The 11,182-nt window shown below is 45.4% G+C and overlaps 1 protein-coding gene across 1 annotated transcript; it reads right to left on the bottom strand.

The window, feature by feature from the left end:
- Positions 1 to 107: 107 nt before the first annotated feature.
- On the bottom strand, positions 108 to 10,545 carry mcm2 (minichromosome maintenance complex component 2). The gene is made up of 16 exons (XM_023795259.1): positions 10,445 to 10,545; positions 9,646 to 9,833; positions 7,593 to 7,753; positions 6,698 to 6,967; positions 6,033 to 6,252; positions 4,584 to 4,791; positions 3,574 to 3,708; positions 3,136 to 3,327; positions 2,954 to 3,047; positions 2,467 to 2,717; positions 2,215 to 2,341; positions 2,019 to 2,131; positions 1,686 to 1,928; positions 1,151 to 1,333; positions 850 to 1,005; positions 108 to 589 (listed from the first exon to the last, which is right to left on the bottom strand). Exons 1-16 carry the CDS (start codon positions 10,448 to 10,450, stop codon positions 479 to 481), a joined length of 2,658 nt encoding a protein of 885 aa, XP_023651027.1. The 5' UTR covers positions 10,451 to 10,545; the 3' UTR covers positions 108 to 478.
- Between the last annotated feature and the right edge of the window lie 637 nt (positions 10,546 to 11,182).

Genomic DNA, 11,182 nt, shown 5'->3' with positions numbered 1-11,182 from the left:
AACACTAAATATGGGCTGTTTTGCTCTAAGGCATCAAATCTATGCTTATTAAGTTACCTAAATCATTTCAACAGCTCAAGGAGGACATTCAAATTGGGGAACAAAGATTACACATCAACATTAACTTTAATGATATTGCAAAAGGATGAAACATGTAGCGTTTTTTTTCCCCTGAAACCAGATAAACTCATCACTCATGTTCCACACAAAACATGACCACTTAACGAAGTACAGATCAACCTTGTGTTATTCACAATGACTCATGTCACATCTTAAATGGCCAGATTATGGCCAGGTGACCTATTAGGAATAAAACCTATTAGCAGAATCCGAGACGAGTACAGTATGTACATACTGATAAGTCAGCTCAAACGTTTCTGTCCACGCAGTCTGCATGTCATCTTGCATAGCGTGACCCAGACAAATATATACAGAAGCAAGCTGGAGGAAGCGGGCAGGTTCCTGTTGCCGTGAACACTCAGAATTGCTGCAAGATGAGCTTCTTCTTGGTGTCATGAGAGAATTTGTTGGTGCGGAAGAGGTCACTGTCATAGAAAGCTGATAAGTTGTGGATGCTGATCTGTCTGGCCTAGGATGGGAAAAAAGGAATTATATCAATGAAACCACATTTCTCCATCCAACAGCCAAAAATGACATCTAATCTGCTTTACTGGCTAATCTAACACAGAGGAAGTATTTCACTGCTGTTTAGAGAGCAAAACATCTGCCCTGAAGAAATGTATGCCACTGTAAAACCAATTCCAACATGTGTAAAACTACTGTGAATTAATACTGCTGGATTAGCATTTCAGCAGCTTTACAGCCGCAAACTCATTGGCTCTTACGTACCTTGTCCGCAAGATCCTTCTCAGGGATCTCGATCGTGTCCTGCTGGGCTCCATATCGGTTTCGCTGGTACGTCACTTGCTCTGCAACCAGCTGCTTCAGGATGAACAAAAGTAGCTCGTTGTTGTCCCGTCTGAAGGCCAGGTACCGGGCGAATGTCTGCGGCAGGAGTAGATGGGTTAATTACAACCAAAAATGGAACATCTTTGGGACAAGCCAAGAGGATTAAGGACTTCCAGTCAAATTTAATTAGAGTTCTGTTGACCTTCAAATGGAGCTGGAAATAAATTCAAAGACATCGCACCTTCCTCATGCTCCTCATGACACTGTACTTCTGCGTGTCGATGAAACTCTCCAGCATGACGCGAATGGCCATGTTGACATCATCCTCCAGGACATAATCCCGCAGGTGCATCCTTGCGTGAGCCTCCGCCATGCGGATCATAGACTCGATGTGTCTCACGGTGATAGGGATGCTGCCTGTGGCCTGACATAAATAAAAAGACAGACATGGTGAGCAGATATGGCCGCCTTCCTCATCAACCACAGTATCGATGTAGTCAGGTGACACACACACTGTAGTATTCCACGATAAGTTCTTAGAACATTTCCTATCTGTTCTTACCCAAAGAAGTTCATTCTGATGGATGTATACGTTTATTTTTTATTCCCAGGCTAATTTGGAACCTTCTGACCCATCATATGCAGCACTTAATACAAGACAGTCTCTAAATACAATGAATTAACTGCACATCAGACCTAATTTTGCAGGGTGGTGGTCTGGACTGAAGCAGTACTCAGACCCACTGAGCATTTTCAGCTCTCCGGTAGGTTCTCACCATGGACTCCTTACGCAGGTCACTGTAGATACGGGCCACCTTGTCCTGGTCCATCTGGTTGAGCTTGGGCCGCACGCGCTCCTTGGCATATATGATATATTTCTTCAGCAGCTCCTGAGGGATGGGCGGCACATCCGAGGTGTTGGGAAGGACCACCTCCTCGAGTCCAGCCATACCCCCTTCTTTGTTGCTGGGGTGGTGCTTAAGATGGCTACCCACCACAAAACGGGCCAGCATCTCATCCTTGGAAATAATGAAACAGAACTGCCTTAAGTTTTTCCAATAGTTATGAAAAACCATGCTGTGCATCAACAAGAACATCTACAGTCTTACCTGCACTGGGTCCACGGTATCTCTGACCACGCACAAGACGTCAAATCGGGACACGATGGGCTCCGTCAAGTCCACATTCTCCGAGAAGGTAAGAGAGGGGTCATAACGACCACCTACAACAAAAGGACCACAAAGACGTTTCAATGAAACAGTAAGGATTTCATAAAATTAAACAAATGTTTTTGAAGGTACAAACCAATGGGATTGGAGGCAGCGATGACAGTGCATCGAGCTTGGAGGGAGGTGACGATTCCAGCCTTGGAGATAGAAATGCTTTGTTGTTCCATGGCCTCATGGATACTGGTCCTGTCCTGGTCATTCATCTATGATGTATTGCAAAAAAGTGTTCATTTTTGTTGCATCTTGAACAGGAAAGCTCAAGAAAGTTATTTTCACTATCCAGATCTTTCTAGAATTTCCAGCCATTTGTTACTTAGCACCTGCTCACCTTATCAAACTCATCAATGAGACAGACCCCACGGTCAGCCAGCACCAGAGCCCCGGCCTCCAGCGTCCACTCCCGGGTGACGGGGTGCCGCTGAACGTAGGCCGTGAGACCCACGGCAGATGCCCCTTGGCCTGTGGTGAACACAGCTCGACTCGCCACCTTCTCAACATACTTGAGGAACTGCGACTTGGCTGTTCCAGGGTCCCCGCACAGCAGCACGTTGATGTCCCCACGGACCTTATGCTTCCCACCTGGCGGGATAGCAAGTTAGCGGGAGATGCTAAGGGACAACAGCATGAGACATTTACCTTATAGCTTCTCAACTATGGGATACACAGCACACTACGCTACTGCTACAACAGTGTCAACCTCTTTTCAATCCTACTGAATCATCTTTGATGCCAACAGTTAGGTTTAATAAGAATAGATACATTAGTACCTAATGGATAAGATTGTGCAAGAAGAAGATGATGCTATATAAACTCACCAGGGTTCTTTGGTTCCCCACCAAAGAGAGCCAGAGCAAGTGCCCTCTTGATATCCTCATGGCCATAGATGGAAGGACCAATACTAGCAAAGATCTGAGAAGATGGAAGGAGGAAATGACCGACCCCTATAACCATAGCAGGATGAAATCAGTGGGTCGGACTTAGGGGGAACCTGCCTTACCCTCTCGGCGATGCGCTCGTCCTTGGAGAGTGCCACTATGGCCTTCACGTCCTCGTCTGTCAGCTCCGTCACGACTACGCCTTCATCCTTCCGAGTGATGTGATTGGCCATGATCACAGTGGCGAACACTGGAAAGCCATTGGCCACATTCAGAGAGCCGTCGTAGTTGTTGTTGTAGATTCCAGTCAGCTCCTAATAAGGCGGGGATTGGAACACATTGAGCTCACATCCGAAAGCAGAAGCACCAAGCAACCGCTGCAGATGTCTGAGCACAGGGCTGGTAGTACAGTGGTTGATGATGGGTTATGCTGTTGAACAACTTAGTCCTTAACCTGAAGTTCAACTAATCAATTGAGTTGATCTTTGATTTCAAAGCAGGGAGTCAAACTGGAAACTGGATTTTGTGTACAGGAATGGAAGCACTGCAGTGGTACTCACAATCTCATCACCGGGTTTACAGCTGTCCACCAGGTCAGCCAGCAGGATCGCATCCTTGGAGCGTGGGAGTCGACCAGCAGCCACCTTGCCGGGGCTCTCCTGGATCGTGATTCGCTGGTAGTTCTGGTACACGGTCTGTGAGATCGGTGGTGGGCTTAAGTTTAATGCCAAATCAGCAACAATGGCTATATCATGGCAAAAAGGTCAAACAAATCATCTACAGCGAGAAATTTAAAACAGGAAAGATATGAACAAAAACAGAATTTCCGCAAGATTCTTTAAATTAATGTCTCATAAAAATTCCAAAACTTTATGGGGGTGGTACCTTATTAAAAACACCCATCGGTGCCTTGTATTACACAGAGCATAACATCAAAATAAAATGCGTTTCACTGACAAGGCCGGATCACAAAACAGACAAGTCAGGGGCTCTTTGCCTTTTAATAAAGAGTCATGTGTAAATGTAGAATGACCTATACGGCGTCTGGTATCAACTGTTTGATCAGGTCTTGTTTGAAAAGAAAATCATGGTCTCTTAAGGGCAGAAGGATTCATTTCATGCGATTCCTTTACAGCACATTCATCCAAGTCAGTTTGCCACTTACTACAGACATAGGATGCCAACACAGGTCTGAGATCCGAAACTGGGATTTGATACGTAGCGAGGTCTGCATTAAGAGCTCTCTTAGCGGCACTGTCCGCTTTCTCATTACCCATAATGCCAACACTATTTATGGACCGTGTTCTGGTACCCAGCTCGGCAGAAATATGGGAAGCCGGCGTTTGCTGAACCTAAGCCAAAATCTTCCTGCAGATGCCCCAGGCTGTTTATTCCATGCAGGCTTTGACTGGTCTATCAGACCAACATGTCAGACTGTGCTGGAACACATTTGGAAATGTGCTACATAAACACTGCATGAGACAAGACTAAGGCCAACAAGCTTCCCAGGCGAAACTCAACAGCAACATAACATGTTCAGAGTAACCGAAGCCACTGATGGACGACTGACCTGCTCCATGTTTATCTCGAATGGGCCAAGCGATTGGCACTCAGGACAGGAACCGGGCTTGACCTCCTGGTTCTGGGACTGGAAGAAGGGTCCGAGGATGAAGTTACACTTGTTACAGTTGTACTTGACCATTCCCAGCTGGGGCAGAACTCCTGTGCAGCAGGTGACCACTCCACTGGTCCGGATCAGCTGGTTCAGGTGTAGCTGTCTGAGGAAGGGGACAGACAATGCCCATGAGATGGATCTAGGGAAAGAACGTGACTCAACAGGTTTGACTCCCATGCCCATATCCGGAAGGTTTTGGGTTTAAAACTATTGACTGCAGAGTTCTCTTTTATCCAAGGTGACCTACAATGCGGAAAGCAGGGTCAGACAGTCCCCACATCAAATGGGGGTTAAGGGTTCTACGGTGATATTCACTCTGCCAAGCCAGGGATTTGAACCGCAAGGCAGCTTATCCCACTGAGCCACACAATGCCACCCAGTGGTTGTGGGGCGTTACTGCATTACACAACAGAAGAACACCGGGCTAGAGCCAACAACATGCTGTTTTACATACTTTAACTGCCGGCTGGCAACTTTATTACACTTCATCTTCTCAGTGGCCCGCAATCACAACCTGACAGCCACCGCTGAGGGGACCTCAGTCACGCCGCTGGACGTTCCTGCTAACCGTGTGTAAGAGGTCCTCCCCAGCAGCTACTGCAGCGTTTTAGAGACTGCGGCACGCAGATCAATGCAATGAGCCCCAGTTTGCCAACACTCGCACTGCGCAGTCATGTGATTGACGCGAGCACTGAATGCAGGACACAAGATTTACGAACGCTTGCAGACCGAGTGAATTCCTTAGCCGGCAGCTGGAGACGACTGCAAGCGCAACGAAGGCCTGACGCCTGCCTGAAGCGCAATAAGAGCCAGAGCAGCCGCCTTTATCCAGACAAACTGGTGCAGCCTGATGGTTCATCAACACAAAGCAGCCTGTGCTCCCAAAGGGAGATACTTTAGATTAGATTTCATCAAAACAAGCACTGAAATTTAAATATAATAAGATGCCTGAGGAGGCATGTTAAATTACCATAAGTATCATATTTTTTTGTCAGCTTCAGATATATGATGCATGGAATCACGCATGGAGATTAAATATCGTTCTCGTTAGTCACAGTACGATAGAGAAGCAATAAACAGAATAGAAATACTGAGACATTTAGACATAATATAAAAATGACATTTTAAACCAAAGACATTAAGACAGTTAACCACCTGATTGGTAGAAAAAGTGCAAATTTGGCATAGAGTAAGACATACAATAAATAAATACGTTTAGATTTAGAGTTATGACTGGAGATCAACCAAGGAATACAATATAATATGTGTGTGTGTGTGTGGGGGGGGGGGTGTTGATATTGCCAAAAGCCTGTAATTAAGTGCCTGGGTCCAGCCCCCCGTTACCTGAGGGACCGCAGCTCCTCCACCAGGGGTAGGTTGCAGATACGGACGTGGATCTCGTGGGCGATGCGGTTGTACTTGGGGTACATGGCCAGCACCACCTCTTTGGCCGCTTCATCAAAGATCTTCAGCATCTCCGTGGGCGCCTCTGGCAGGAAGTAGGCCAGCACGTGCTCCCTGGCGGCCAGGTCCTCGTAGTTCACCACCAGGCTCTCCTTGTTCTCTGTGGAAGGAGGGACAGAATTCAGAAGAGCTTTAGATCTCTCAGAGGTAAAACACAACCCACACCCTGTAAGACGACCACAGGGACAGCGAGTTAGTTGTCAGCACTGCAGCCTCAAGTCTCCAAGGCTCTGGGTTTGATTCCCACCCCGAGATCTGCGCATTTGGCATTTACAGGTTATACCCATGTTCATGTGGGTTTGGCCTGGGTTCTTCCTTCCACAGCACAGAAGAATGCAGTTAGGTCATTAAATTGCCCACAGTAGGCATGTTGCGAAATTAACTGGCTTTGCAACCAGGGTGTGTCCTGTACCTCCTGGGACAGGTTACAGGCTCACTATAAGCAGTCATAGATCGATGGGATGGGATGGAATGGGATGGAATGGGATGAATGGCCTTACAAGATGGTTACACATGGGATCCACCAGGCCGCCCATATACACTACCTTTACACATGTCACTGATCTTCTCCTTGAAGACGTTGTGCCCGTGCTCATCTACATGTGTGCGCAGAAAGTTCTTGAAGCGGTGGTAGATCTCAAGTCGTGGGGCGGCCATGGACACCCATTCACGCACCGAGTGGCCCTTCATGTCCTCCAGGTTCTCAATGCTCTCGATCATCTCCTCATCCTCACCCTCGCCGGCCACCCCTTCGGCCGCTCGCTCCGCCAGACGACGCTTTCGGGCCGGCCGGTCTTCGTCCTCATCCTCGCTATCTGTGGACGGGACCACAAGACCCCAGTTACTGTCTGTTACCTGGACCCCTACACATGCACTCATCCAGGATTCTCTCTATTCAGGCAGACAATACGGTTCTCAAAAAAATGGATCAGAAGACTACAAGTTAAATACAAGCAGTGGTCCCTATCAGTTGAAATAATGCTCAGCAGAAGGTAGCAATAAGCTGTTGCATAATATTGAATGTTGGAAGACCAACTGTTGGGTCGCCCCCTAGTGGACGGGTGACCAGTATTTTTAAATTCCCTCTCTGAACTACTGACCCATTCAAACAAAAAAGGCTGTTTAGTGTAGAATAATTTCTTGACAAATACAATATACACATTTATAACTGCACAGATAACACAAAGAATTATAATATACAGTGTTTGTGTGTCAAATATCAAAATCGCAGTTAACATGACCACAGTTCTCAAAAGAGGCAAGAAACAGTAAGACGAGGCATATAGTCTAACGACAAAAACACGTTTATGCTGCTATTACCCGGCAAAAAAGGAAAGAAAATATGGTGAAACTCGTGTGAATAAAAACTGACAGCTACTATCATAAATAAAGGGGACAAATTCTGTTTTTATGACATTCCTAAAAGCAGGCCCCCCTCACCGTACAGCAGCCCCCTCCGATTTCGGCCCATCATCCTATCCTGAGCTGCCATGGCCGCCTCCGCCGCGGCTCGTGCCCCGGGGGACAGTTCGGACAGGTCCTCATCATCGTCCAGGCCCTCCAATTCATACTGGTCCAGCTGAGGAATCGGACGGTAGTCCCTGCACAGGAACAGACAAGCAGTTCAAGCAGTGTCTCCACCATTAAATCACATTCAAACACTTGAAAATAACATCAGTCTTGAGCTAAGTTTGGGGTGGGGGGGCTTTTGATAAATGTTCCCAGTATTTTGATTTAAACACATTGCCTTACACACATTACCATGCTTCTCCTTAAACTCCCCACCCCTGGACATACCACACAGCGCAGTTACAAGCATTACAGTCTTACAGAAAGATTACCTCTCAAAATCCCATCCTTATGGAAATAAATTTACATCTACAGCAACCGTGCCTGTCATGCCGATCTCATAATTTTATGAAATGCAAATCCATGTTCAGAGCTGCGAATGTTTACCTGTGGCTGCCGCTGGAGATTCAGAGCTTCAATCCGCATTTCACAATTATGAAGCCTAACTTACGATGTTCAGGTTGTGATTATGAATCACAGATTATGCATTTACATCAGCACTACGTTTACATATCACATTATGTGGGGAAAGTTACGTTGGAAGTGGCCAATAGGTTTTGATGAAGAAAAAATATAACTCATTGTGGTCAAGTTCTGATCAGCGCAAGCCAAATGGGGTAAAAATGGAAGCTACAGATTAAGAGTTAATGGAGCAGTACAATATATGCAATATAAGCAAGCTGAAATACAGAATAAAAATCTTCAGAATTAATATAATGATTTGTTACAGTAAAAACGGTGTAATGAATCAATGCTTGGAATCCAGGATGACTAAAATTAGTTTGAGTTATATGCCCCCAAACTGTGACAATGACATAACAGTAAGGAAGTGATTAGTAAGCACTGCAGATGGTGAGAGTCACTGATTCACATCGGGACCCCAGCAGAAATGTTCAAGATGTGACGTGCGCAAAAGCAGGCTCTCATATCTCCTGGTTCATACAACTTTTAGACGAATAAAACTGAGCCATCCGTACGTTTAAAAGTTAAATGTTTAGAAAAGCGCCAGATGGAAGTTTATTTGGTTCATAAAATTACCAGCTAGTTTTTGGGGCAAATAAGGATAACTAAGTCAGTAACTGGTTAAATAGTACATGTTATAATTTTGTTGTATTTCACCATTTTTTTACACCTCCAGACTGTATTCACCATTGCCCACCCCTCCCATCATACTGCTCTCCCCGCTGGGTCAGAACACCTGAAGTCAGGCTGTCACTATGGTTACGGCCAGTGCTGCTCCTGGCCCTGCACCTCCCTCACCGCGCCACGTCACATCACCAACATACTATAACGCAACACAGACGGTCCTGGGCCTGGTCTGCCCTGTCCACTGGCCAAGGTTACATAAATTCATTCATTACTTAGAAATGTGACCAATAGGTTTTGACCAATTTTATATTTAGATTGGTTCCCCCTCTCTAAACACACTCAGTATCCAGTTCTCCACTGCTGTCAGTGGCCAATTCCCAGGAAGTCCCTCGGCTAAGTCTCGCGGGAGTTGGAAGCGCTTCCGCGATGCACCGCATTCCATTTGTCGAATTGCACTACATGACAATAGGGGTGGATCGTACTGCAATCGTAGTTACTTCATATGTGTCTTTAATGTATCGAATCGCATCAGAGGTGACGCACATCCCTTGCCGGCAGCATCTACATACCCCTACAAATCGATTGCGCTTCAGCGGGTACAAACTGTCTGAACTCTCGTCATGAGAAAGTCTAGCGTGCCACATGTGCAGCGCAAACTGAATGTGTAAGTCTGATGTAAACATTTGTTGTGACAGTCACGGCATTTTCAAAATGATCTCGGATCTGCTATTCATCTTACGGACAATTACTTTAGACTTAAATCTACTTCCATACATCCTCCCCCAGCCAAGACACACTGGGACACAGCAGCCAGGGACGGAGGCTCTTCACTGACCTTTCCATCCCGTCCCCAAACAGCTCCTCCCCATCCTCCTCTTCCTCCTCTCCTGGTATGGTCCCCTCACCAATAAGCTCAGATTCATCTTCAAACGGGGGTAGATCTCGCCCGGGGCTGGACGTTAATTCCCCCCGCCTGGAACCCCCACTGGGGCTGGTCGCCATTTGAAATGACTCTGATGAATCCTGGACAACAGATAGACATACCTTTAATAAGTTTTTAAACACCTGCATGTAACACAGAGGTATACTGTTAAAAGGTCAGTCGGAGCTTTTTCATCGATTTGCACTACATAGTTCTGAAACCAGTGAAATTTCCAAATGGCACACACAGTTAATGGAGTACTTAGGAAATGCCCTTGAATCTACGACTGGGATCCTAGCAGAAAAAATGCAGCTAATCTGAAACTGAAGCGAAAATGGCCCCAGTTCAGGCTAAAACGTAACGGTAACGGGTGTACAAGTGTCATACATTCTGCTTTATTAGCTAGAAAGTAATATTATCCATAAACCGCAATATAATTCCCAACTTTGTTCCAGTGTCCAATTATAGCGGATAACATTATTTTATATCCGACTGCATTACGACTCAAAGTTAGACAAGCCAACAGTACAAAATACAGCTGCGTGTATTGGTCGCTGCACGTTTTCATGTGAACAATACACACCATCTGCTTAAGTTCTTATGTAATCAAAACCACTTTTTCTTTTGCTAATATGTACTACAGCCTACTCTATTCTCTCTTAAGTCTTTGAGTATTATTACTTTTAGTAATGTTAAAATTTATTTTACTTACAGCCATTCCGGTTCTCTGCTCTCTGTCTCTTGCTTGCAGATGTAAACTCCAAGTGTATTGTTTCGCGCGAAAAGTTCACGTGACTGCAAAGCCCGCGAAATCTCATGAATATGTAATGAGGCTCAATGGCGTAGCTCCGAGTCAGCTATACGGGGCTTTCATAAGATTGTAAACATTTATAACTGATAATCCGCGGCGTGAAATATTTATTCTGAAACTTGAGTGTGATAGTTTTCGATGTTCGATCTGAGGCTGACATTTCAGATCCAGAAAGTAAAAATCGAAACAAAACCAGTTGAATATAAAGATTCACAGTCAGAGTACTCAACTGGTTGGTGCAAACAAAATCGTGGTCTGGATTTTCACTTTAGGGCTCGGAAATGTCCAACTCTGATGATATGGTTGCTTACAATAACCAGCACACAACTTAGGCTAAAGTGACAGGACTACAACTTTAAAATATATTAAAGATTAAATCATCTGGACTTCCCTGCAAAGAACTAATATCCCATTTAAAGTTTCTCTTGCCTTGTGCCCTGTACATCCTGGGATAGGCTCCAAGCTCACCATAACTCCATACTGGTAAAAGGTTGAGTGATGGATGTATGGATGAATGGAATCATTTAAAGGGATAGTCAGATAAGGAAAATCATTTCAGAATAAGAATCACCTAGCCACAATAAATACCTTAGTTTTCCAAAATCCTTTACCCAGAAGGGCATGAGATTCAACATTTAC

The sequence above is a fragment of the Paramormyrops kingsleyae genome, chromosome 8 (genome assembly GCF_048594095.1).
Source record: "Paramormyrops kingsleyae isolate MSU_618 chromosome 8, PKINGS_0.4, whole genome shotgun sequence".
NCBI classification, from domain to species: Eukaryota; Metazoa; Chordata; class Actinopteri; order Osteoglossiformes; family Mormyridae; genus Paramormyrops; species Paramormyrops kingsleyae.
The sequence above is the reverse complement of the archived record's forward strand: the minus strand, read 5'-3'. Positions and strand labels throughout refer to the sequence as shown.

Bases quoted from the DNA above. Each gene is read 5' to 3' on its own strand.
- mcm2 (XM_023795259.1), bottom strand. The intron at 6,253-6,697 runs GTAGTGTATATG...CTCCTTCCACAG, and splicing joins GATCAGTGACATGTGTAAAG to AGAACAAGGAGAGCCTGGTG. The intron at 3,709-4,583 runs GTCAGTCGTCCA...CCGATCTCACAG, and splicing joins TCGAGATAAACATGGAGCAG to ACCGTGTACCAGAACTACCA.